The sequence below is a fragment of the Balaenoptera acutorostrata genome, chromosome 3 (assembly GCF_949987535.1).
Source record: "Balaenoptera acutorostrata chromosome 3, mBalAcu1.1, whole genome shotgun sequence".
Lineage (NCBI taxonomy): Eukaryota > Metazoa > Chordata > Mammalia > Artiodactyla > Balaenopteridae > Balaenoptera > Balaenoptera acutorostrata.
In genome coordinates this window covers 115,983,576-116,011,526 of record NC_080066.1, presented here as the reverse complement: position 1 = coordinate 116,011,526, position 27,951 = coordinate 115,983,576, and the positions used below count along the sequence as shown (strand labels likewise).

General features: G+C 41.6%; 1 protein-coding gene across 1 annotated transcript; it reads left to right on the top strand.

Moving 5' to 3' along the window:
- EGLN3 (egl-9 family hypoxia inducible factor 3) lies at positions 1-27,951 on the top strand. Its single transcript, XM_007180697.2, has 5 exons — positions 1-648; positions 21,676-21,795; positions 23,391-23,527; positions 25,317-25,390; positions 26,257-27,951. Exons 1-5 carry the CDS (start codon positions 292-294, stop codon positions 26,286-26,288), a joined length of 720 nt encoding a protein of 239 aa, XP_007180759.2. The 5' UTR covers positions 1-291; the 3' UTR covers positions 26,289-27,951.

Genomic DNA, 27,951 nt, shown 5'->3' with positions numbered 1-27,951 from the left:
CTGGGGCCGCCGCCGCGCCAGTGGTGGCTCCGCGTTTCCAAAAGGGGCCCTCCGACTCCTCGCTGGGCCAGTCCGGCGCTGAGTCGTGGAGCCCCGCACAACTCCCGCTGGTCCCTGAACGGGATCCCTCGTCCCCAGAGTTGCGAGCAACTTTCGGTGGCTCGGGGACCGTGGCCGCCGCAGGTAGCTGAACTCCGGGCCACGCTCCCTGCGCCTCGGCTCAGCGCGCTCGCAGGTCGCTCTCTCTCCGGGTGCACGCTGGGGGTCCCCGAGCTCGGCTCTGCGGGCGAGATGCCCCTAGGACATATCATGAGGCTGGATCTGGAGAAGATCGCCCTGGAGTACATCGTGCCCTGTCTGCACGAGGTCGGCTTCTGCTACCTGGACAACTTCCTGGGCGAGGTGGTGGGCGACTGTGTCCTGGAGCGAGTCAAGCAGCTGCACTGCAACGGGGCCCTGCGGGACGGCCAGCTGGCCGGGCCCCGAGCCGGCGTCTCCAAGCGGCACCTGCGGGGCGACCAGATCACGTGGATCGGGGGCAACGAGGAAGGCTGCGAGGCCATCAGCTTCCTCTTGTCCCTCATCGACAGGCTGGTCCTGTATTGCGGGAGCCGGCTGGGCAAATACTACGTCAAGGAAAGGTCCAAGGTAGGACGCGCGCGGGTGCCCGGCCGCTGCTGCAGCCCGCGGGGACTGGGGACGTTCGGAGTCCGTTGTCTGTCGCCTTCGCAGGGCTGCAAGCGAACTTTAGTTTTTAACCAAGAAGCAAGAAGTCCGCCTGGTTCCCCCCTACACCCCCCACTCCGCCGCCCCACGTTGGGACAGGTTATTAGAAACATTATGTATGGTCCGAGACACGCGAACTCATGATCTTAAATGTCTACTTTCAAGTCACCTAATATTGCCCGTCAGCCCTTCATTGTGTTCAGAGGGGATTCCAACGAAAGCACTTTTAGAGAATTCTAGAGACAGTGTGACTTCACAGTGTGGCATTTGGTTTGTGGAGTTTGGCAGGTGTGGGAAGAGTTTGACCTGTGAAGGAGTAAGGCTCATCATTGTCACTTTCTAGTGCTGCCCTTGGCTTTCTGCGTCCAGGACATTATTTGATCATCCACTTGAGTTGAAAATTCTCTCCTGGTGCTGAGCCCCAGCCCCCTTTCCTAACTATCAATTGCTGGGGAAATCCACTGAGAACAACCAGTTAAGTGATCAGAAGAGGGTAGTCAAGTACCTCTGGAAAGAAACCATGTTTTTGTTCAAATGGCCAGCAGTCACTCCCTGGGTGGTAATTTTTCTTGGAAACATTTACAAGTAGATTGGCAGAAATATGGGAACGTGGAGTACCATGATGTAGGTGCGTGTACGTTACGTTGGGATAGTCGAGCTACTCAGTCTTTTGTACAAATGATAATCCAGCCAGTTTTCCAGGGCAGTTCTGAGAGTGATTTTGTACCTCTTTTATTGTGGACTGGTCAAGGGGCACTCAGAACTGTAGACAAGTTTTACTTTAACACAGTGAGGCAAAACATACTAGCGTGAGAAGGAAGGTGAACATTCACCTATGTACTACTCTGTCACACTGTATGTAGTATTCCTCAATTTAAGATTGATCCTGTGATAAAACATACCATTGTTGTCTCATTTGTCCCATAAACTAAGAGGAATACTTTTCATAAAGGGCAAGTGGTAAAGACTGGAAGTGTATAGAAATGAAGGGGTTGGATTGGGCGAGTGGAATAGAGAAGAGATTGCTGTATACCTTTCAAGCCAGGAGGACATGGTTAGAATATCTGAAAGCACTGTTTTTAATAGAATGCAAATAAAGTAAATCTTAGAAGAAAATGCTGCTTCCTAAATTTTACTTTGATTAGGGGAAAATTCAGTTAGCCAGACTCTGTAGAAGATTGATGGTAAAGTGTTTCTTTACTCTTGTTGCATCGTTTTGGTGATGGAGTAGAAAGCCATTTGTCTTGATTAGTTTTGTTTTTGCACTTGTTTTGTAAATGACCACGCCTTTGGGATGGGGTCAGGAGGGGGCCAGCTATCCTCAGTGTTGAAGAGGTGTACATAACTTCAACCTAGAACAGCAGGTGGCTTCTTATCAGTTTTTTAGAGTTTCTTTTAAATTTTGGTGTTAGGAAATTCACCCCTAGCATTCTAGGAACAGAATTTGCTCTGCGGGAGTCAGATCAGGATTCGTTGATGGAAAGAGGTCACTAACATATTTGAAAGTTAAGTTTTTTTGGTTTTTGTTCTTATTTTAGCTTTGACTTAATGGACAACGGTAGGGTTTTAGGCTCGAATTTAACTCCACAAATTGAATGAAAAGCACTGTGTACGTCTGGGTAAGGAAAAATAAAAGCTCCCTAGATATGATTTTTCAATTATGGATTATCATCTGGGTAGAACAAATAACTTTTCAGTTAACCCTTTCAGAAGGTGACTGTGAATTGAAAAGAGAAAATTCATCTTTTGTCCGCTGAAGAGACACATCTGCCCGTACCTTGATTTCCAGCTTTCCTTTAGCGGTTTGGCGCAAAGTTCTTTATTTCTGCCCTTTAGGAAAATCACCTCTAAATTGGGATATTCCTTGGCCAGCTAAAACCAAATGTAAACCAGGCTTGAGCAAACAATTATTATATGTACTCAAAAAAAAAAAAAAAAAAAAAAGTTTGGTTTGTTTGTATAGAGAAGTCTCCTTAGTAATGTGTTGTAGCCCTGGGTCTCTTAGTTGAAGTTCATTGTTAAAGCATTGTAGAAACACATTCCATTTCTATATGATTTATATTAGTTCCACCTTAATTTAACCTTATTTACTTCTCTTCCCTCAGCTGAGTGCCTTACTCTGTGCTGTTTCCCAGAGTAGTGACACAGACCCAGTTTCCTGCTCCATCCTCAAAGCAGGTATTCAGTGAAATCTAAATTATTAAAAGGTAGAATTTGTACGTTTATTTTAAGCATTTATTTGTAACTTTTTATGATGGAGATTTTCAAACATATATAAATGTAGAAAGGCTAGTATAATGAGCTCCTAGCACCCATTTTCAACAATTGCCAATATATACGTTTACATATTTTAGACCAGGTTTTTTTTAGGTACTTTTAGATTTCTTGGTGTTAATGCTTGTTAATCCTAATGAAATACTTTTTTTCCCTGAACTTTCAAAGGTCATTGAAGAAGGTAATAATGCTCTTTATCTCAATGAAACAATCGTAGAGGCATTGGAAATAGAATAGGAATATAGCGGGCCTAAAATTGAAATTGTGGAAGGGTATGGAAAGAAATATTAAAGTGTTCCCCTTCCTGCCACCAAAGGTGTTAACTGATCAGAATTTATCTACCTCCGCTTTGTTGGAGAAAAATCCAAGGGTGCTGAAGACTCTGGGGCAGACGTTTCTGTGATACACAGCAGTATGGTGCCCCCTAACTTCAAGCACAATCATTGCTTTCAGGCTACGAAAAGATTTCGTATCTGTTACTCCCTACAGGAGAACTTAGATCATATCCAAGATAAATATTGGTCCTAATTTGCTCCTTTTGCTTTGGCTGCCTAGATCTTGGACATGGCTGTTTTCCAGAGAATGTGTAATTTATAGAACCCAGAGTGCTTCTGCTTGCAGCAGAAGTTAGTAACTCTAATAATAATAACTACCTTTTAATGAGCCGTTGGCTCCGTCTGGTACTGTGCTAAGCACTTTTCAGACACTGTCTGACAGTCTTCAGAACCATAATCTTCGGCAAATTGAGTAATAAATCATTTGCCCAAGGACACGAAGTCAGCAGTAAATGCAGTTTGTCATAGGGGTTAGGGTCTTGGACTTGGGGTGACTAACCTTGACCACAGGTAAGTTGCACAGTTTTCACCAAGTGTGAAATGAGAGGGAATACCTTAAAGCTTTGGCGGGGGGAAGGAGCATGAAATAAGACAGTGTACATAAAATTCTTAGCAGAATTCTGAGCCTTCATAAATGTTCTAAGGGGAGATTTGGGAGTCTAACCCAGGTCTGTCTGAGCCCAGAGTTTGTGTTTTTGACTCTTAGGCTCCTACTTACCCGCCTTTCATTCCCTCAGCAAATGTTCACTCAGCGTGGGGTACTGTGCAGGGGTGGGGATACAAAGGTAGACAGGCATCGTCCCTGCCCCGTAGAGCTTACATTCACGTGTACTTTTGAAGTGTAGGATCCTCTAGCTCACACTTGATTATTCTCAAGCTTAAAAAAGAAAAAAGACAAAACCCAAACATTGAAGTGGGTCAGTTAAGTACATTTGAAGAAGAGAATGGAATGCTGTGCTAATGTTTTCCTACTGTTATTTGCAGGAAAAGCATTTGTTAACCAGCTTGGTTTTTAGGATCCCCAACTGGAGTAGCTGTGGATGATAGGGTTATGGGGGTTGTATTATGAATCAACAGGTCAGTCCTCCCCTGGAAACTGTACAGAGAAATGATGAAACAGCAGTAAGTTGTAGATAACAAAAAATATGTTACAAATGGTGGATTTGTTCCTTTGCTGCTAGAGCAAGAACAGTTTTGGCCCTTCCTTCTCCTGGGATATCAGGAATATTCATGACTCGGAGCTTAGCGTGGTTGTAAACTACTTTAGACAAACCTGGGATAATGAATTTCAAAGATCAGGATATCTCTCAGGACCCAAGTGCAGGAAATGCAACTGGGGTTCACAGAAGCCTGAAGCCATGAACTAAGAACTAGGAAGTCCTTAACGTCCAGGGGAGCTGGTGTGTTAGTTCTTTTCTCTGGTGCTCTATGGCCTCCATCTTTGCTTCTCTGCTTGTACTCTTTATTTCTAGCCCTCTCTACCTTCCGTCCAGCTTTTGCTGCTTTTCCATGCGCACGGCTCAAGCTGGCTACCCCACAGTGGCCATCTCAGCCTCAGTTTGAGTTCAACAGAGACTTGACTAACATTCTAGAATCCCTGTTTTCATCCCCTGAGAGAGGACCTGTCAACCTTGGGTGGGGATAGTTTGGGAGGGCATGTGGAATCATACGTCACAAATATAGTTGCCAGGGCCCATGAGAGGTGCAGTTCTTAGAGCATGAGGTTTGGGGACTAGGCATCGTACATGGTGTCTCTGCAATTAAAATCTTAAAAATTTATCTGTGAATAAGGTATTTTAGGGCTTCCCTGGTGGTGCAGTGGTTAAGAATCCACCTGCCAATGCAGGCGACACGGGTTCGAGCCCTGGTCCGGGAAGATCCCACATGCCGCATAGCAACTAAGCCCACGTGCCGCATCTGCTGAAGCCCACGCACCGCATCTACTGAAGCCCGCATGCTCAAGAGTCCGTGCTCTGCAACAAGAGAAGCCACTGCAATGAGAAGCCTGCGTACCGCAACAAAGAGTAGCCCCCGCTCGCTGCAACTAGAGAAAGCCCGCGCACAGCAACGAAGACCCAACGCAGCCAAAAATTAATTAATTAATTAATTAAAAAATAAGGTATTTTAGGGGGAGGAGGCACTGAGTTTGAAGCACGGGAACATCTTTCTATAAGGTGAGGATTCTTAATAAAAGGTTTTGTATTTTAGCTCTTGGAGGAAGGAAATAATTTACAGAATACAGCCTCAGTGACAGTGAAGCAAGTTTCTCCATAGTGTGAGTTTTCATAGTGTTCTTTGTCTATTTTGTTGAATGACACTTGGGAACAAAGAAAAGAAGGTGCGTATGTGTGTTTCCTTTATAATTTCTTTTGTTCAATTTTGGGCCACTGGCCACTCCACCACGACCTTGTCTGCTTGCAGTGAAGCGGGAAATCAGGGGGTATCAATTTAATTTATTCATTCACAAATCATTAAATGCCTTGCACTGCGGTAGATCTGTACATGGATGGGAGAAAGGAGGTGGAAAGGAAAGGGATGATAAAAGCACCTAAAGAAGTAAGCTGAAAGTTGAGTGGCGTGAAATGGTTGTCACCAACTTTGTTTTCTCTTTTTCTGGTTAAACAGACCAGTTTTACACTGATTAGTCATTTTTGTTTCTCTTCTTTGGGCTTTGTCCAGTTTCTCTATTTACTTAACATGAAGTGACTAAAATAAGTGACCGAAACTATTAGGACTTTAATAATAAAGGTTTTTGGAGCTAGGGAGGTATCAGAAATTACATTTGTCCAATTGCTCAATCATTCAACAATTAGGTGGTTTTTGTGTTTGGAGAAATGAGGTCTTGCATAGACCATTGAGAAGAGATTGGCGTAGGTCTTGGGCTTGAGCAAAGTGCTTTAATAGAGAAGGGGGCTACCCCGGTTGGGGTTGCTTCCTAAGTCAGGTGGGCTGGGAGACCCGGTCGGTAGGTGAAGTCAGCTGCGTCAGTGTCTTATTTGGGAATTTTTTTTTTTTTTTTTAAGGAAAAGAAAAAAGTTGCTCTACTTTATTAACTATTTTAAGCTCAAGAAAACTAGGGCTAGGATGTAGCCTCTTAAAATCAATCATGGTCTTTAATTTACCAGGAATATCTTAAAACACTTGCTTATCTCCTTTGTCCATCTGGCTCTTTTTTTGAAGGAATTAGAATATGTTCACCGTTTTCAGAATTATTTATGTGGAAAATAGGCGTTAAAATTCAGATGGCCAGTGGTTTATAATTTTTAAATATAATTCTGACTTAAAATTGATTAGCACCCATCCTTTGGTGGGAATTAAGTAGCCAGTCTGTGCATTCGACTTGTGGGTGTCATGAATTATTTCCCTTTCTGACCTTACTCAGCTCAAGCAAAATTTGTAAATGCTTCCCTGATTCCCAACTCTGGCTAGAAAAATTTCAGATTTGATAAATAACAAGCAGTCTTGGAGTTGCGTGTTACAACTCTGTCCTGAAAATGCACCGTGTCTGGGAGACTTCTCTGATGAGCTTAAAATCGGGGGTGGAGTTTAACCCATGGTAAGCAGAGCGCATCTGAGAAGCATCCTAGCACTTGAGGATAAAGTTCAGAGGGCATCTCGCCTTTGGACCGTGTTTGCTCAGTTTGGCAAGACCTCTGATTTTGACTCACCTTTGTGGCCTCCAGTAAATTAAATGACAGTTTGACCCATGTCTACTGAACACCAAGGAGCAGCTTGCAGGTTAGCACTACGGAGAAGGTTATTAACTCTTCGTTCATTATTATAGCTACAGACTTTGATAATTCCTTTGTAGCAGCACTTTGTAGCTGTTAACTAATATTGCTCTAAGAAATGAGTGTCATTTTTCTCCAGTGTTTGTCAAATGCACATGTTCTGACAGTAATGATAGTTCAGATGTATTCTGCTGGGCAACTGCCAGGGGTGCCCAGTGGGTAGCTGAATCCAGAGACACTGGAATTGTAAATTCGACAGACAAATCATTTTATGATGCCAGACCAAGGAATTTGGCTTTGGCTCAGGTTCAGAACTATGTGTCTGTTTGCCAAGCAAGATTAGTTAGCTTGGTTCTTTACACATAGAAATTTGTGCCGTGTTTCCCTCGATTATTTCAATCTTAAACCAATATGGCTCTTACCTTAATTTTGTATCTTCTTTTGATATTGATTTGTAGGTGAGTTCCTATTCTTGTTTCTGGTGAGCTGGTAGTGACTGAGTGTCATATTTTTTACTCCCTGCCTCTACCCAGTCCCAGCCTTACAGACCCATGGGTTTGCAGTTGTGTAATGTAGGCTTTCACATCTTGTGTTGGATTCATTTGGTTCCTACTTACTGAGTGTCCTCCATGTTCAGTACAATGTTAATACCTCCTTAAGTCAAACCAATTTTATTTTAATTTTTTATTTTTGTACAATTTTTAAAGGTTAGTTTCCATTTACAGTTACTACGAAATATTGGCTATATTCCCCGTGTTGTACAATATGTCCTTGAACCTGTCTTACACCCAATAGTTTGTACCTCCTACTCCCCCACTCCCATTTTGGCCCTGCCCCCCTCCCCACTGGTGACCACTAGTTTGTTCTCTGTATCTGTGAGTCTGCTTCTGTTTTGTTATATTTGTCCATTTGTTGTATTTTTTAGATTTCACATACAAGTGATTCATACAGTATTTGTCTTTTTCCATCTGACTTATCTCACTTAGCATAATCCCCTCCAAGTCCATCCATGTTGCTGCAAATGGCAAAATTTCATTCATTGTTATGGCTGAGTAGTATTCCGTTGTATATATACCACATCTTTTTTATCCATTCATCTGTGGATGGACAGTTGGGTTGCTTCCATATATTGGCTATTGTAAAGAATGCTGCTATGAACATTGAGGTTCATGTATCTTTTCAAAGTAGTGTTTTCATTTTCTTTGGGCAGATACCCAGGAGTGGAATTGCTGGGTCATATGGTAGTTCTATTTTTAGTCAAACCAATTTTTCATGCTTTAGGAGATGCAATGATCACTGTTTCTCAAGTTCTGGAGTAAATGTACCTATCTCATATTAACTCTTATTTTTGTTTCCAAAATGAATCCAAAATAATAACACCATATAAAAATAATTCCAAAATACAGAGATTCAAAGAATATGATAGTAGTCTTGATAGTAGTGGGAAGAAGACAAATGGAAAAACACAATTCCAGGTGTCAGTGACATCTACTTTTGGTTCTCTTAGGGCAACTTGAAGTTGTTTTGAAGTATTCAGGATAATACTCTTCTTTCTGAGCATTGCTTGGAAGTAAAGATACACTGTTTTAAACAGTCTGAACATTTTGGGGGAGCTTGCTCTGTGTTCTCCAGACAAATAGATCACAGATTCTGCCTGTGCCCCGCCCTCCACATCCCCTCCCAGTTCTACTTACTGTCTAGTCAAACCTGAGGGACTATTCCTTAGAAATCTCAATACCCCACACAGAGTTGGCAGTGAGTCTTTTTTTTTTTTGGATGGCTTCTTTCCTATTGATATTGTTTTGCAGTTTAATTTGATTGTTTGGAGTAGGTAAACAAAACTGTTTTAAACGTTGAAGGTTCATTCAGGAATGTGCAATATTATTGGTCAAAATTTGGCTATTTTGTGCTGTTTTGGCTTTTTGAGGGTTTTTTTTTCAGCTCCCTGTGGAACCTTAAGTTTTGTCTTTTTTAAAAAAACTAAATGTTGTTTCTCTTTCACAGTAGAAATCCTTGAGGAGGGAAGTATTTTAAAGATACCGACTTTAATCAGAAATCACCTGCCTTTGGTTCTTGTTCTCCTTGTGATCCATTTTAATGAGCTTTGCCAGTGTTACGCAGTGTAAAACCCAACGCTAATCATGCCGTCTCCATGCTTACAAAAAAAAAAACAAACAAAAACACACCCAACCGAGCTCTCTCCCCATTGTCCACCGTATATGCTGTGAATTTAGCATGCCATTTAAGGCCCTCCACGTCTGACCCCATCTGACCTTTCTACATTTAATCTCCCACTGACAGCCTTCCTGCCCTCCGGATCCCTGAAGTGCTAGAAACGGATTTGCCAGGCAAACCAAGCTTCCCCATTGTCTTCTCCTCAAAAATCCATCCTCCTGCCTTCTCCGTGAAGTTCCCTTCTGCTTCCTAGAACTCTGTGGGTGGCTCAACCCGGGCCACCCCAGTACATTTATTTCTTTGCTGCTTACCCTGCCTGCCTCATTTACCTATAAATTCTTTGAAGGCAGAGACTATTAAGCTTGATATATATTTTTAGTGCCTCCAATAGTCCTTTATTGTTGACTTAATTTCATCTTTAACAGGAACTTCGATTTTAAGGATGTCAGGGTGTCAAAAAAAAAAGCTATAAATATATATTTTTTAGAAATTTCATGTAATGTCTGAAACATTTATATTAACATATTTCCATACAAATAACCCAAAGAAAGTTTAGTATTAGTTGTTTTGTTTTTTGTTTGTTTATACTGCAGGTTCTTATTAGTCATCAATTTTATACACATCAGTGTATACATGTCAATCCCAATCGCCCAATTCATCACCCCACCATCCCCACCCCACCGCGGTTTTCCCCCCTTGGTGTCCATACGTTTGTTCTCTACATCTGTGTCTCAACTTCTGCCCTGCAAACCGGTTCATCTGTACCATTTTTCTAGGTTCCACATACACGCGTTAATATACAATATTTGTTTTTCTCTTTCTGACTTACTTCACTCTGTATGACAGTCTCTAGATCCATCCACGTCTCAACAAATGACTCAGTTTCGTTCCTTTTTATGGCTGAGTATATATGTACCACATTCCATTGTATATAGGTACCACAACTTCTTTATCCATTCGTGCTATAAATATTGTGTTAGGCCAAAAAGAAAAAGAAAAAAGAAAAAGGTTTTACAACTTGGTCCCTAATTTGATGCTAAAGGGTTAAACTATTTTATTACATTAACAGTCTGTGAGGGACCATCTCAAAGGAGGGACTTTGGCTTTGTAAGGTTTTTTTTTTCTTAGTTCTGATACTCTATGCTTGGCCGTAGAAAGTACCAAGTCACATCAGATCCTGGCAGCTCATACTTAGAGGTCTGCCTCAGAGAAGCCTGGGACCACGAGGCTAGGACCCTGGCTTCTGGTCCTCGCTCAGACCCTGGCAGGCAGCATCTCAGGAGCTTAATCTCCACTTCTTTAGGAACAAGGTCGATTTTTATTTTTATATTTGAACTTAATTTGGTCAGTACCTTATTAGGCACTGGGATGGACATTTTACGTTTTATTTTGTCTCACTGTGATCTTTGGCAAGTCAGTTCTCAGAGCCTCACTCTCCTCATCTGTAACATGGGTACAATATTATAAATCTACCTCCAGATGACAAGGAATTCAATGAAAATTGAGACTAAAATTTTATTTGAGAGGGCAAATAGGTGCTTTCAGTGCCTCTGATTGGATTCCTGAAGAAGAGATCTGACTCTATCCACAGTCACACCCCAGCGCTGACAGGACAGTAATCCTCAGCAATGCTACAGAGTTGCAATTGGAATGTTTCCTGCCAGTTTCAGGAATCGTGATGCCAGGGCTGTGCCAGAAACTGCCCTATAGGAATTCCTCTCACTTCCTGCTTTACCCACCATCTCCTGTTCTCCAAGTTAACTAGTGCGGGTGACTAATTCTAATTCCCCTTGACTTTTTATTATTTAGGGTGAGGCACTGCACAGAAACTCGTGCTTTGCCACAAAATAGCCATGGATTCTCCGCGTGGTCGTGGGACCAGCAGCATGAGCATCACCTGGGAACGTGCTGCAAATGCATGTTCTTGAGCTTCTCCCCAAACCTAGTGAATCAGAAGCTCACAAGTCCTCCAGGCAGTTATACAGGCTGAAGTTTGAGAACCACTGAATAAAATGAAATATGAGGAGACTAAATGGGGATGGTGCTCTATCTTCCTGGAGTTTCTCTATCAGTGAGAAAATCGGCATTCGATCAGTTGATCAGATCTGAGCTTATTCATTGCTAAAACTAAAAAATGCAAGTGTTCTTGTTTCATTTGGGAAATTTTTGAGAAAAACACATTAACGTGTTAAGTACACACACACACACACACACAACGCACACAATTTTTCTATTATTTTTTCCAATAAAAGTTAATTTTCCAGAACCAGAATTGGAGTATAATTTGGAACTGATTCTCTCCTGTTGCGTTGAATGGAGGGGAACACTCTTTGTTACTATCTGCACAGTATTGCTCCCCTGTATCCTACAGCCTGGCAAGGAGTGCAAGCTCAAGGCACCAGGGAGAACAAGAAAGCATCGTAGTGATTTGGGGTGAGAACAAACTGGAAAAGAGCAGATGATTCTGTCAGTATTGAGTATTGATTATGCGCTAACTGAACACCACACAGGAGCCTAGGGTTGTTTCTGACCCTCTAGGGTAAGATGGCTGAGGTGTGGGACTCTTTGGGGAAGCAAAGCCGAAAAACGAATCCAGCTTGACTGTAATCAAAGGTTTTACTAGGTAGAGACTGGAGAGTAGCTGGCACTTGCCTTTTCCTACTTCTGCATGGAAGGCTTTGATTTCCCAGCTAATATAGTTTGAGCCTCTATTTGATAAGCCATGATAATCATCTGAGAATCCTTTGTTGTGTTATCTTGAAGGAAGACAATTTCATTCATGGTCACTCTGGAAATGATTGCACCTGTTTTCAGTGAACAACTTTTTCCTGACATTTTAGAAGCAGTGTTTAGCAGTGGGAAGACCATGCTTAGTTCTATAATGTCCCGTAAGTCACTTTTTGTCTCTCTCAGTTTCCACGTTTGTAAAATGGGGCTTCTCTTGGAGCCCTATCTTGAAGGGACATAGGTACAATTATGTTCACCATCGCTGCCCCCTAGACTCAGGACCAGGCAACTCCTCTATTTCTAGTCCCCTTGCTGCTCCCCAAAGTAGTTTATACATTTCTCTCAGAAGAGCCTTTCACTTTTTACGTGTCTGAGTGGTCCTCTAGATCTCACCCCTCCTGTAAGCCATAGTGGGTCTGTATCCAGCGTATTCTAATTCACTTGATATTAGAAAGTTCTGTACTCAGTGAATTCTAATTAATGTGGTAGTAGTGGAGTTAAAGAGTCTCCTGAATAAGCTTTGCACCTGAGTAAGGAAAATTTGTCTCATCCCTGGGATTCCTTGGAGTTTACCAGGTGCCTTCCCAAGGGAAATACACTTCTGTATTTCCTTTAAAGTTTTTTCTTAATTGTTCATTTGCTTTCTGACTTTGAAAAAGTCTGAAAACCTTGGCTGGTGTTCACCTGAGCTAAAAGGAAAGGTCCTGGAGAGGCTGACTTCCTTCCACAGACCCCGAGGTAAGGGGAAGAGTAGCCTGGGGAGAAGACTGATTGCTGACCAACTGCATCCCAGTCAGATATGGGGCTACAGAGTTTAGAGTGGGATTGAGTTTGTCCTGCAGTGGGAATAACCAATCAAAGGCAACTTGGACAACTAGTGTTTTGCTGCGGGACTGAGTCAGTTTCCTTTGCTCTCGGCTTTTGTGGAAATACAACCCTACCTGCACCCTACCTCCTACCCCCTTCACTGCCCTGGAGCTTTTAGTTCACAGACTCAATACCAAGGACACTCTTTTTTTTTTTTTCTTTCTTTTTGCATTTTGTGATTTTCTATCATTATGGCAAGGGTGATAGGCGAGGGTGAGAAGAAGTCAAATACTTCAAGAAGAACCGAAGATCTTAGTTCTCTCAAAAAAGAGGTGAACCGATTAATGTTAGACAAAGGATAAGCTGCGCCCGTAAAGCGTGTGCTCACTCTCTGAGGCCAGACTAACTGGGTTCGAAAAGGCCGGTTACCTAAACTCCTCGTGCCTCGGTTTCCTCGTTTGTAAAATGGAGATAATAATGGTTCCTGCCTCATGGAGCTGTTACGAATATTGAATGAGGTAATATTTGGGAGGCACATAGAACAGTGTCAGGCACGTACACATGTTTGTTCAGTAAATAAATGGGCCTCCCGAGTTTCATGAGTTCTAGTTCTGACTTGCTGTGTGTCATTCCTTTCATTCAGCAGATGTATTTTTCCAAGTGCTGAAATCCGAATGTGAATGTAAGATCTGGTTTCCTAGAAAGTTCTTTAACTTTTTCTTTTTCCAGCATAGTTACATTGTCCCACGTTAAGACTCCTCAGAGTCACTGGGAATCGCAAGTAAAGTGCTTCCTGGTTTCTCTGAAGAACATTGCTTCAAGGCATTTTTCTTGACATGTTTTGATTGGTAACTATATATTTTTGTATATTACTCAATAAAATCTTGTCTTACCAACTGTATTTAAGTTATCATGGCTTCCCTCAAGTATTTTAGGATTCATTCCAGATGAGAATTTAAAGCCAACCATATTTAATTCTCTGACAATCCTGCGGTCACAGACATTCTTTTTTTTTTCTATTCGGCTCAAAGCCTTTAGAGAGCTACATGTAAAGTTTTATTTACTGATAAGTCTGTTTCTCACATCAAAGGAAGTTAAACGTCCCTACCCCCATATTGCCTTAAGGATTACTCATGAATTTGTTTTTCTATAGGAATAAGATAACTTCTAGGTCAATATGATAGCTCCCAGGGTTAATGACTTCTACCGAAAACTTGTGGGCAGGGTGACTCAGGGCAGGTGACCGCTGCCCACCTTCCCCTTAACCTGGAAATTAAATGAGAGAATACGTGTAAATTCCCACCCTAAAGTGCTCCCTGGCTTCATGGGTCTTCAGGAAATGGCAGTTGTTAACGATTTGAGGAGGGGTAGCGGAATGGATACGGTTAAATGCCTGTGTTAATGTCCTTAACCCAGGGCCTGGCTGACTTGTGCGGATTTCATAATTGCAAGGAAGCCCTTACTGAGTACATTTCTCTGGTGACTGGGGTAGTGATGGGGGAGGGCTTTCCCGTGCCGGTTCCCTCCGCGGGCTGCCGGGCTGTGTGCTCGGGTGTGGGCTCGCTGCCACCCTCACGCAGCGCACGTAGCCCTGTCACTCAGCCGTCACCCCGCTGGCCGGGAGCCAGGCCTCTGCGGGAAGGGCCGCCTTCCCAAACCCAAACAGCCTGTATTGCTGTGTCGATGTTCCGCGGCCTGTTTACTGTGCTTAATTGCAGGGCTCTGCTTGAATCCCCTCCAAGGAGAGGAATTAAGCAGAATTCGAAAAGGAGTGACAATAGTCTCTTAAATTCCTGGCCTCGGAGAGTTTCAGTGGCTTCTGGGGAAGGGTGATTCACTCAAGTTCAGGGTGATTTACTCAGGTTCATGCACGAAGTACAGGATCCCCTGAGATAGAATCTTGATCTAGTTCAGTTAGACCTTACAAGCCCGTGAATCCTTTGTGATATGCATGCTTCTGTGTGTGTGTGTGTGTGCATCTATGCATATTTCTGAGGGTGGGTGTGGGATCCCAGCTCTTTAATGTGAGAATCTCAAGGAGCTAAGAGAACTGAGTAGAAGGTTTCAGGTTCTTGATAGTTGTTGATAGTTGGTTGAATGATCCCAAAGTTAGGACCAAGTTCATAGTAAAGAGGGGCATTGATGAAAAAGGTCTCCCCGAGGACAGGTTTTCAAGTGAATATGGTAAATTCCCTGCCCTTCTAGGCAGGATGCTCTTGCCTGATCAGGAGGAACCAGCAGGCCTACTTCACCAGAGCAACTGAGAGTTGCTTATATCAATAAGTTCTGATTTTTCATCTTCAGAATTACTGAAGCTCCTGCATTTCAACAAAGTTCAGGTATGGGGGCATAATGATTATTGTTCTAAATTGGAGGTGAGGTTATATGTAGCAGAGTTCTGGGTACGTGGGTTCAGGGAGGGGAATTTTTAGTGTGGATTTAGGGCACATGAGGAAGGCAGAAGTTCCCAGGATAGAAATAGAATAGTAGAAGACATTTTAGTGACTAACTTGGGGTTCATTTTCAAGATTACTTACCTGATGGATATTGACTGTCTGATGTTCTGAATCTTCTGAATTGTATGGTCAGATGCTGAAACTTTGGGAAGGGGAACGTGGTAGCTGGACACAGCTCTTGCTATTGCCCACCAAAAGCATATTTCCCATTTCTCTCTCATTTCTTTACATCAGTCTTTAACTAGGGCACTAGGAGGAAGGAACTAGCTAGGCTTGCTCTTAACTAACAAGACAGATAACAAGCAAGATGCCAAGATAACTAGTGACAGTTTGCACACTTGTTTCCTTAAAGTGCCTACATTATCTCCAGCTAATTTCTTTATGCCAATCTAGATGACATGAGAATGAATATAAAGACTCTAAAGCACTTTTTCTGCTTATGAGCTGTTCATCATCACACTGAGAGCTTGCTTTTTTGTAAGAGACTGGCCGCAATGTGAACTCTTGTTTAGTGACATTTTCTTGAAACTGTTGGAGAAAGCTTTGCATAGTTGCAACTATGTTGTAAAGATGCGTTGTAAATATTGTATTGTAGGAATTTAAGTGGTTTAGGTAATATATATATTTTTTAAATTTTTATTGATGTGTAGTTGATTTACAATATTATGTTAGTTTCAGGTGTACAGCAAAGTGATTCAGTTATACACACACACACACACACACACACACATGTATTCTTTTTTAGATTCTTTTCCATTATAGGTTCTTACAAGATATTGAATATAATTCCCTGTGCTATGCAGTACGTCCTTGACGGTTATCTATTTTATATATAGTCATGTGTATATTTTAATCCCGAAGTCCTAATTTAGCCCCCACCCCTTCCCCTTTGGTAACCATAAGTTTGTTTTCTATGTCTATGAGTCTATCTCTGTTTGGTAAATAAGTTCATTTGTATCATTTTTTAAGATTCCACATGTAAGTGATATCATATGATTTTTGTCCGATTTAGGTAGTATAAATTGGACCCATTTCTGGCCAGAAAACTTCAGCTATTACATTTGCTTAGCTGTTTTTCCAAGCTAACCAAGGTGCATGGTCTTGTGTATTTCTTCTCAAGTCTTTACACGTCTAATGCTCTATGTGGTTAGTGTCTTATGGTAAAGAGAGGAGGGATCCTGGGCCCCCATTGCTATATCCAGAGCGGACACGGGGGAAGGACTTGAGGGGAGAGAGGTTTGGCGGAGGCCTGTGCAATGTGGATGGCACTGAAGGATGAAGGATACAGCTGAGCCTGGTAAAGAGAAATGGGGAAGGTGCCTCCTTGTAGCTCAGGAAGTAACACAGAGTAGCTTGATCTCTTAGGAGAGCCTCAGACAGTGATCTCAAAATCCAGCCTGATATGTTTTTTTGTGGCCCTGATTTAACAATCGGGATAAAAAATATACAGGAGAGTTTACATACAAATCCGGTTCAGTTCCCTGCTACTGTCCTAAAATCTGAAGATTTTGTAACACTGGCCCCTCATTGCCAAGGATAGAAAATTCCCTAGTTGTAGGTAGCATAGTATACACTCTAGAGTTTTGACACATATATACCTGGTTGGCTTCAATTTTTTTTAAAATTATTTATTTATTTATTTATTTATTTATTCATTTATGGCTGTGTTGGGTCTTCATTTCTGTGCGAGGGCTTTCTCTAGTTGTGGCAAGCGGGGGCCATTCTTCATCGCGGTGCGCGGGCCTTTCACTATCGCGGCCTCTCTTGTTGCGGAGCACAGGCTCCAGACACGCAGGCTCAGTACTTGTGGCTCAAGGGCCCAGCCGCTCTGCGGCATGTGGGATCCTCCCAGACCAGGGCTTGAACCCGCGTCCCCTGCATTACCAGGCAGATTCTCAACCACTGCGCCACCAGGGAAGCCCTTCAATTTTTTATGTTACTTGCAAGTGCCACAGGCTATATGAGTTTGCCAGCCCTGGGTTCGAAGCTACAAAGCACTTAGGTAGGATCGGATCCCTGAAGGGGAGACATTCTGAAGCCCCAGTGGAGGGGAAGACAAAAACATGCACATCATCAGTTTTAAAAATAGCTGACATTAAGCAGCGTTTAGTGTGTGCCAGGCCTTGCACTGTTTTACATGGATTATCACCTTCAATCCTCATAAACCCATTTTTCAGATGAGGAAACTGAGGTGTGAAGAGGTTAAGTACAGGTTATTCTGTGTTTAGGTTACGTTTTATTAAAATATGCTCTGCTAGGGACCGTTCGTAATTCAAAACAAATCCTTACCAAGATTGGCTGGTATTTCTGCTTCACAGTTAGAGGGACCTAGCATTTGGCCGTGGACCAAAATACCAGTTTAAAGGTCACTCAACCTGGCAGCTTTGAAGTTATGCTATTCTTGATAAATTTTTAAAAATGGATTCATATTTATTGCAAATTTGGTAAATAAAATAAGACTTGATTACTATTTTAATTTGCTGAGTTAAACTTTATGTAAAACGTCACTCTTTTTTAAGATCAAGTCATACTAGTGACTGACGCTGAAGTCATGAGTGATGTAAAATACGTTTCTATAAAACATCTATGTTGTTGATTGTTTTTAGAGAAGTGGTGAATCTGAGTGGAGGCTGGGATGGGACAGATGTATCCCCTTCCCACCCATGAACGGACAGTGGAGGTCAATGATGCCAGTTTTTTGAAATGGTGTATATATGCGATCAAACTGGTTTCAATTAAGAACATTCTGTTTAGGCATTGGGATGGAAATCCTGGACTTTCCTTTTTCAACTTTACCTTTGGGATTGATGAGATATGGCTTTTTATGAAGCCAACTCAGTAATACCCCTTAACAGAAACTGTTTTCTTTTCCACCTGTGGCATTTGGGGAGCAGATTTTGTTACTTGGGTTTGGCTGTCAAAGTTCTATATGTCTGTGTACATTTTCAAAGAATCCTTACACATTTACTGCCTGAACGTGGCCGCGTAGGTATCCAGAGCACATGTCTCTGGTCTAGAGCCAGTTTGAGAGCCTGGGAGGGGTTCACCCCTCTCCACTCATTTCCTTTTGCTACACAGCTATGGAGAAGCCTCTGGGGATGGTGCAGGGGGTGGGTGGTGTCCACGATGGGGCCATAGGAAAGGATGGTGAACACATAAGGGGACATGTGGATTTGTCTGCCCATCCAAGCATAGAAGTATAGGACTAAATTGTATGTGCTATTGCAGGTCACACTAACACGTTATTAAACTTGTATAAATTTCAAATATTAATCTAGTCCGCAAGTTCTGGCAAATAAAAAGTCGGCGATAAGTGAGACTTCCTCCTGATGGGTGTCAGTGCTATTGCGCAGCACGTTTGTCATGTGATCATTGAAGTACTCTGGTGATGTTCTTATTGTCCTGGAGCGTTCTCCTCCTCTGTACACTCTAAATCCCTTCCTGGCTTGATGAGGTTTGGATAGCAGCTCTGTAGAACTAACTGATCAGTTTCCGGGGTTTGTTTCTGCCCCGTGCACAGTTTGGCACAGAAACGCGTGATGTCATTGAAGTGAGCCTTGCTTCTCAGCGCATCCTTAGCCTCCTGGTTTTAGACTGTGTCAAAACCCAACAGATACTGGGAATGTGCCCAAGCCAAGACCCATCTCCTGTGGCTCTTGTCCAGAAAACACTGATAAAATTGGCCTGTGTAGTTTCAGCAGGCCCACTGAGGCTCACAATGATTTGCTTGCATTGTTTTGAACTTGATGCTATGGTTTCAGGAACCAGGAGAGAAGGTGAAGATTCACTCTGGCCAGAAAAATTCTCTATATTTCTCTCCCTTAAGCAATCAGATACTTTGCTGACACTTAGGAGTCTTGTCCTAATGATAAGTCCCCTGGAATGTGCTAGCTCCTTCTCTATGCGTGTGTTTTATAGATGCAGCAGTACATACAAAAGGATGTACTTTTGTGAGTTTGTGTCTCTTTCTATCAGTATTTAATCTAAGCTGAGTCCTGAGGCAGTTAAGCACTTCCTAATGCCCTGAAGAACTCTGTTGCTGCTTCTGGGGTTGATGCTTAGGTAGACTCTGAGATCTTCTTGAACCATCAGAGGCTGGGTAACCCAAGCCATTTTTTACAGGAAAGAAACCAAGCCTGGGATCACGTGATTAGTTGCAGAGTAAATTAGATGGCGGACATCCAGACCACTGACCTTTTCCTTAGAGTAGAGCTGTTTAAGAATATAAGATTATGTAGTGTTTTTTTTTTTTGAATTTTATTTTATTTATTTTTTATACAGCAGGTTCTTATTAGTTATCTATTTTATGCATTTTAGTGTATATATGTCAATCCCAATCTCCCAATTCATCCCACCACCACCACCTCCCCCCGCCACTTTCCCCCCTTGGTGCCCATATGTTTGTTCTCTACATCTGTGTCTCTGTTTCTGCCCGATTATGTAGCATTGATGGAGTACTTTTTCTTCTTTTCAGAGCTTCACAGTGGGGAGAGGCTGAGTTGGTAGGGAATTCAGCCTATAATTGTTTGTGGCTTAAGTGACTTTCATTATTGGCTCAGTGGTGGCTCTTATAATCCTAATAGCTGCTTCCAGGGATGGGTAATTCCCTAGTCATTATAGGCGACTTCATTTATCTCTTCTTCCCCAGCTAGACCCATCATTTCTGTCTGCTACCAATCACCTTTCCCCAAGCCATCCTTTGCTTGGTGGTACCATCATTTGTTAAATCTCGATTGCAGTAGCCTCAGAATTCCACCTCTGAAAGATGTTCAAGCTAACAGCCTAACTTCAGCTCTAAGATGACATTGCACTGACATTTTAGACATTCAAAGGCAGGATATGGGGATTGCTAGCCTCCTAGGGATATAACGTTTGAGAGATATGGTGATTTAAGCCTTAAGATCAGTGTAAAGCCAAGTTACTATTCAACCTTATTTTTGTTCTAGTATGCAAGAAGCCTTTCAAGTACATGCCTAGTTCATGTCTTCCTGTTACCACTGGGAGTGACTTGGCACCCATGGTTTTGAAGCTGATTCATTGAGCCACTAGTGTTATTAGTTTGGGCTCTACCTGACTGGTTATTTTACCAATGAAACAGTCTTGCCATTTATGAAGGAAAATGTGAACTGGATCGCTACATGTATGTTTGAAGATATGCTTTAAAATGACAAAAGTCTCTATTGATCTAGGTAGAAAGTAAACTTACTGTTTAGAGGAAAGAGCTGTTTGCTATTCATTCATTTATTTATCAAATTTTAAAACAAAACAAAACAAAAAAGAGAATTCCCTGGCGGTCCAGTGGTTAGGACTCCGTGCTGTCGCTGCTGAGGGCCTGGGTTCAGTCCCTGGTTGGGGAATTAAGATCCCACAAGCCCCGCGGTGCCCCCCTCCCCCCACAAGAAAAAAATCAAATTTAAACAGATACCTTCTATGCGTCAGGAACTGTTCTAGACACTAAGAATACATCAGCAAACAAAACAGAAAAAATATTCCTTTTCTCATCTTTTGTTGCCGAGATCTTCCCTGCATGTATCTCATCCTTACAAAGATATTTTAGAAATAAGGCAGTGTCCTGTGAAAAGAACTGGCTTTTTACACTTCGTCTATTTTTTTCTACTCTTTGCTATAAATTTTCCAGGGAACAAGTAGAGATTTGTTACCCTCTTCATAGTAATTCCCTAATAGTAATTTTTAGTAGGATTTTTAGTTTGGCTTCCTGCTTTATTTCTCCACCTGACTGATACAGGTAGCGCTTGGGCAAAAGGAAGAGAATTTCAGGTTATCATTTAATTTGATAATTGTCAGTAGGAAGAAGACAAGCATTGAAAAATGCATTAAGATGTGTCTGTGGCTTTTTCTATGAACTGGATCTGACTGTCATCTATGCTGACAAGTCGGGGCACAGCTTCCATTGACCCTCCCCTCTTCTTTCTGTCCTAAGCATTTTATTGAGCAAGCCTAACCTTTTTCTCCTTCGTCATTGGTTCCTGTCTCTTTGTAAATGCAAGTATCTTTAGCCATTGATTGAGACAGTGGGTGATTCGGTGATTCAGGGGCACTTGTCAATAATGCATAATCCCTAAACTCCAAACCTAGTGATTATGATTTTGTGGCTCTGGGGTGGGAACCCAGAACCTGCTTTTTCAAAAAGAAAGATTGAAGAAAGGCGGGGCATCCTAATGACAACCATAGATACTGTCCAAAATGTTCTAGAATTGTGGGAGTATTGTTGAACTACTTTCCACTGGGCTGAGCCATAAGGTATAACTTGGTCGTTAATCATATATGCTGAAGAGTCCAAATTCATGTACTGTACGTGAAGTTAAGAAGCCAACAGTCACCTATGTCACGTGGCACCCAAGGAGACTGTGTTACTCAGCTGTTCACTGGTGGGAGAAGATTGGTTCAGCTTTGTTAACCAGCTTCCTTGGGATTTCTCCATAGGCGATGGTGGCTTGCTACCCAGGAAATGGAACAGGTTATGTTCGACATGTGGACAACCCCAGCGGTGACGGCCGCTGCATCACCTGCATCTACTATCTGAACAAGAACTGGGATGCCAAGGTACTTGGAATAATGGGAGTGGAGTGAGGGGTTAGGAACTATAGGAAGAGAATTCAGATGACTTAGAGGAAAGTTTGCAGTTCATAATCCCCACTGATGAATCCTTTCTATTTCATATTTTTTCTTTTATCCTCTTACGGTGTTAGTACTAAAGTTGATGAGATGAAAATAATAGATACGAAGTTAATTTGATGGGGGTAGGTGGGTAGGGCCATTATTAGGTTATAGGTTATAATTTGATGGTTGATGAAGAGAAAATAATTTATAATTTTAGGAATGGGGATCAATTTCTTTAGAGTAATCCAGAGCTGATAGGATTCTCGATTCTCAATGTGGAATAAGATATATACTTTTCCCTGCCAGGACCAACACTGAGAGAATTTCACAAAAATAGAACTGTAGGATATTAAACTATCCCCAAGTGAGGTTTCCCACACAGTCCTCCCTCTTGGGGTAAAATGTCTCCCTGGTGGCCTCTTGCCATGGTTTACTATGGTTTGTGAATGCCAAAGGTTTTATGGCTTATTTTTATATTTTTGAACATATATATAGATAGAGATATGAAGTCTGGTTCCACACTGACAAACATTTGTCTGGAATTTGTATGCTTTCTGAAAGTTAGGGATGATTTAGGAGTCTGAGACGTTGGAGAACTTTTCAGGCTTATTTGGCTTTTGAACCTTCTGCATCTCCTTTCGCTATTCATTAGGCCGGATACTTGCTGTCATAAAGCAAGGATATTTTATCTGGGGTCAGAAAAACTAAACCTGGGAAACCAGTGAATTAGTGACAAGGTTTGTGTCAGCTCCCTATTGGTAACGTGACTGAAATATATCCCTTAGTTGTCCTTTAAAATCTTGAAAGGTAGTGTTATAGGTGAGAGGGTAAAGTTGTCAGATCAGTGATGATAAATCACAAAGTATGAAAACATTCAAAAAATATTTGAGTGCCTGCTAGTGCCGGGCATTGTGCTGTGAGGAAACATCGACGTGTGAGGTCTGAATTCTACCTTGACATGGTTATTCTCGTAGGACAGCTTGGGTGTACATGTAAAAAAAAGTAATTCAAGGAAGAGAGTGATATATGTCATGAAAGATAAGGTGGTCTGCGAGTTCAGAAAAAAGAGCATGTAACTTCCAACTGATGAAATCGGATAGGAGATAGGGGAGCTCAAAAGAAAGCTATAAATTCTAATTGAAGGGGAGGTTATGTGTGGTCACTATCCTAGGGAGCTGTTAGTATTAGACTGAACTATATGAAATTGCCAGGGGGAGGGGCGGGAGGGGTTATAGGTCAGAAACAATCGAATATTGGCAATTCTGTATGATCTGACCTAGTAGTACTGAATGTTGTATCCATGGACTCCGTGATTGTGAGGGTGGGAAGGCTTCACTTGGTGGGAGGTGAATAAGGAGATATGTCTAGCCAAATCTGAAATAACATTTAATACAAAGGATGAGGCTGAAGTAAAAATTTGGGAGTAATATACGCTTGGAGTGGTGGTTGGAAGATGGCTTTGTTTCTAGATGAGGCTGAAATATCATTGATAATGAACTATGTGTGAGGAAATAATCTACCTTCTTTGTGGCCCTCAGCTACATGGTGGGGTCCTGCGGATATTTCCAGAAGGGAAATCGTTCATAGCGGATGTGGAGCCCATTTTTGACAGACTCTTGTTCTTCTGGTCAGACCGCAGGAACCCACATGAAGTCCAGCCTTCCTATGCAACCAGGTAACAGCCAGGGCCACAATTCCTCTTGAGAAGCTTCGTGTACAAACCCCAGTTCCCAGAGAATTCTCTAAACTTGTGTTCTATGCAGACGAGGGACCAACCACCCCCCAAAACTGATAGCAAACCTGTTTGAAGTCAATAAAAATTAAAGGAGAAATTTTGGGCTCTTTAGTACGCAAACCTAACATCAGTTTGAACTATTAACAAATTGTTTTCCATTAGGTGAGCATCTTGGATTCCAAATTTCTCAGAGCATTTTTCTCTTCTCTCCTTTCTTCCCCCTACCCCCCTTTAAAAAAAACCTAATGTTGAACCACCCCTAGAGAATGTTGGCTGCCACATAACAGGAATTCTGTCTGGTTAGCTCTGGATGAGTTTACAAGTTGCCAGTTGCAAGCAGAGAAAGAACCTCCAGAAAAGAAAGAGGAATTTGTAATACAACATTGTAAATCAACTATACTCCAATGAAAACTTAAAAGAAAAAAAAAAAAAAGAAGAAAGAGGAATTTGTTCTGATTTCTTTTCCTTTTTACCCTTTCCTGAGCTTACAATTGGATTGGGCTTACTGTACCCATCATGTCCCAACAATTGGATTTTTCAGACTTCTTTTTTTAGATCATGCATGGGGAGATTTTCAGAGTAACTGAACAATTTAGTATTGTTTAGTATTAATCTGGAAACTCTTGATATAATCTTAATTTCAGATTCTGCCTCTCATTTGCCTTTGTTTTATGGCCAAAGCTGTAAACCAGGTGGTATTGGAGCTCTGTGGGGTGCAGCCTGAATTGGGAATAGCAGTTGGGGGCGGGGAGGAGAGAGGTTGGGTGGAAAGATAATGACTAAACCTTAACAAGACTGATTAAATTAAAATCACAGGTGTTAAGAGCTTAAGGTTTATGTGGCTGCCTCCAGAAATCACAGATCTGAGCCCCGCATAGAGTTGCATATGAAATATCAAATTGGAATGTGCCCTAGGTGAGCAGGTAACTGATTCTACCACCAAAGCCTGCTTGTGGCTTGTTTAATGTACAATAATTGGACCCTGTCATTTGTGCAGAATTCCCTCGTTCTTCCCCAGTACCTCTATGACCAGGGTCACAGGGGAAACATTAGCACATGTTGATGGGAAGCCTTTGGAAAAAATCAAGTGCTATAGAAATTCCATTAACTAATAATAATAATAAAATGAAACTTTTTGAAAGCTCATGCATGAAATTACTCCTATTATAGTCTATCCCATAGATGGGACGCAGGAGAAAGCTTGAGGGCATTAGTATTCCATTGCATCTTTGCCTCAATGTCCAAAACTAAAGAAAAAAGCCAGGAGTTTTAAGGGTCCTGTCATTTGATAAGTTATTCTTCAAAGCTTCACTCCTTTGTGCTCTCCCCATCCACTTAGGGTCTCTCAGTCTTTAGCAGAATGACTCCCTTCTAGCCCTTTCTGTGTAGATCATCTTGACCTGTTACATTATTTGTTAAATTGCCTTTCCTGCCTGCTAGAGCCTGAGCTCCTTGAGAAAGAGGCTGATGTATTCACATGACCATTTGAATTCCCATCGCCCAGGATAATGCCTGGAGCATACTTGGAATTCCTTAAATGTTTTATTACATTTAAATAGACTTGAAACCAGAGAAGTTTATTTTAAATTAAAATTGGGATGGACCTCTGATAATAGGAAAAATTTTAAATGTTGGCTTTACAAATGACTGTTATGTGAAATTTATAGTATTTTTTTTTTTTTGGTAGTATTTTTAAACCTCTTTTCTAATATCTACTTATCTTTCACAGATATGCCATGACTGTTTGGTACTTTGATGCTGAAGAAAGGGCAGAAGCCAAAAAGAAATTCAGGAATTTAACTAGTATGTGTTTGATAATTTTCTGTGACTTTTGATCAAGTCAATCCTTGACTTTTATTCCAGATTTTTATGTATATTCTAATATACTCTGTTCAGTCTCAGCCGTATATCTATGCAAGACTGCATATATATATGACGACAGCCTTGTGGTCTTAATTCTGAAACCTTGGCCTTAGCTGTGCTGGAAAAATCGGAAAAAATGCAAAGGACATCCCCTGTGACTGTCCACTGATTGTGTGACAGTTTATAATAGATGGCAAATAGTTAACTTTTGATCATTAATGTTTGTCCGTCAAACATAACGTTAAATTTTGCCCATGATTTTGGCAGATTGCAAAGGAAATACAGTGGATCCCAACAACAATGGTTAATTTATTATATTGGTACAGGAATGTGACTCATTAAAAAAACTGGGCTCATGTAATATATACTGAATATGACATAAGGTCATTCCTGTCCCCTCCAACCAGTATTGTAAGGCAGCGTTTCCCAAAATACATTGTATTAAAAGCCAGGTTAGTTTGCGGGAAGGTAGAATTCCTGGTCCCCAAATGTGGGAAATGTTACATACTGTATCTCTTTCTTGAAGAATCTCAGTGCTTATGGGCATATTTATCAAGAAAAATTAATCTAAGAAATCTTAAAGATGTATGTAACATTGCCTAACCCATGATCCATTTGGACTGTCTACCTGGCAAATCCCAAAGAAAACACATTTTGCTAAGCCCTGTCAGGAGACACTCCGCTCAACTTTGTTCTGTAAGATGGGAAGCATTTGCTGGAGGCTTTTGGGGTGACGTTTGTGACATGAAAGTCATCAGATCTGGTTCCTTACCCTCTTCATTTTCTTTTCTCTCTTCCCAACCCAGGGAAAACTGAACCTGCCCTCACTGAGGACTGACCCTGATCTGAAATCTGCTGGCCTCATTCATTTTAGTAACAGTTCCTGAATTCACTTTCAAGAGTGGCGATCCAAAGAAGGCCACTTCTTTAGTGACTCGGTGATGAGAACCCCCCTACTGCTTGCATCATTCACATCCCTGTCTTGCGTACGGTACTTTGTGTTTTCTTGCCAAGACTGCATCTACCTTCAGACACTCTCTTTGCCAGATGAACTCATTTGCTAACTCCAGAAATACCTGCAGACGACCTAGCTGGCCAGCGGTTTAATTGTCAGATTTGGTAATCCTGGGTATCAAAGCAAGAACCTGGAAGCACAGGCGAGGGACTGAATCTTACTTGCACTTTATGTACACTTCCTGATTTGAAAGGAGGAGGTTTGCAAAGAAGTTAGATGGCGACAGATGCCACAGAGAGGCATCACTGAAGCCTTAACAGCAGGAAACAGAAATCTGTGTCATCTGAACAATTTCCAGATGTTCTTAATCCAGGGGTGTTGGGGTTTCTGGAGGATTATCACAACCTAATGACGTTATTACCTCTAGAAAGGGCTGCTGTCATAGTCATCAATTTCTAAGTATCCTGTGGGTGGACACTCCTTTTTCCTGGTCCTGCAAACTGGACTTGCCGCCTCTGCCCCATTTTGCTGAAAATATGACTTTCTGATCAAAGATGACAACACCATTTATTTTCTATTTTCACTTCTGACTCAGAGAACCTAATTCATTAATTGTTCTGGTTGCTTTGTTGAAATGAAATTTGAATTTAAATCAAAGGGGAAAAAATCTTCCTGGTAGTTTAGAGCCGACAACCTCTGACAATGGTGTCAAAAGACCTGGGTCTACTGATATACAATAAACGTGTGCATCTTGAACGATTTGAGATTGGAAATGGAGTTGGAAATGTGGGCATTCCTGTTTTTCAGTTTTCCTTTCTAATGAGCTCACCCTTCTTCTTTAACAAAATAAGAAAATCACAAAAACTAGGGCACTGTATTTTAAAAAGGAAATGGAAATAAACCAAAAAATCCTGAAAAGCTGCATGAGTTCTTCCACATTTTCTGACCCTAGTAGCCTCTTTTCAACAGATTTGACTCTTCAGATCCACTGTGGTTGGCAGTGTGGCCAGAATCATGGAATTTGCTAGAACTGTGGGAAGCTCTGCTCCTACAGTAAGCACAGATTCCGCTGCCTCAAGAACTCTGTATTGAGCTCCTGTTTTATGAAAGTTACTTTTCTTAGTTTTCAACTCCATTTTCATATTTTTAAAATCCCTGTAATTTCTTGCTTGAAAATCCCATGAACATTAAGGGGCCAGAAATATTTTCTTTGGTCACTGACAGATACATAGACTTTCCAAGAAAGGAGCATATTTTTGTGTGAGTGTGTCTGGTTTCGGAAAATTTCCAGATAAGACTTGTCTTCATTCTCACGACTGCTGTTTTTTTTCTGTAGTACTCATCACCTCCTAACTTACTATGTAATTTACTTATTTATTATGTTCATTGTCTGGTATCCTTCCTCTAGAGTGTAAGCACAATGAAGACAGGGATTTTTGTATGTTTTTAATCAAGGGAATGTATTCCCAGCACCTAAAATAGTGCCTGGCACATAGTAAGGCCTCAGTAAATACTTGTTGAATAAACTCACTCTCCTGCTGTAGCA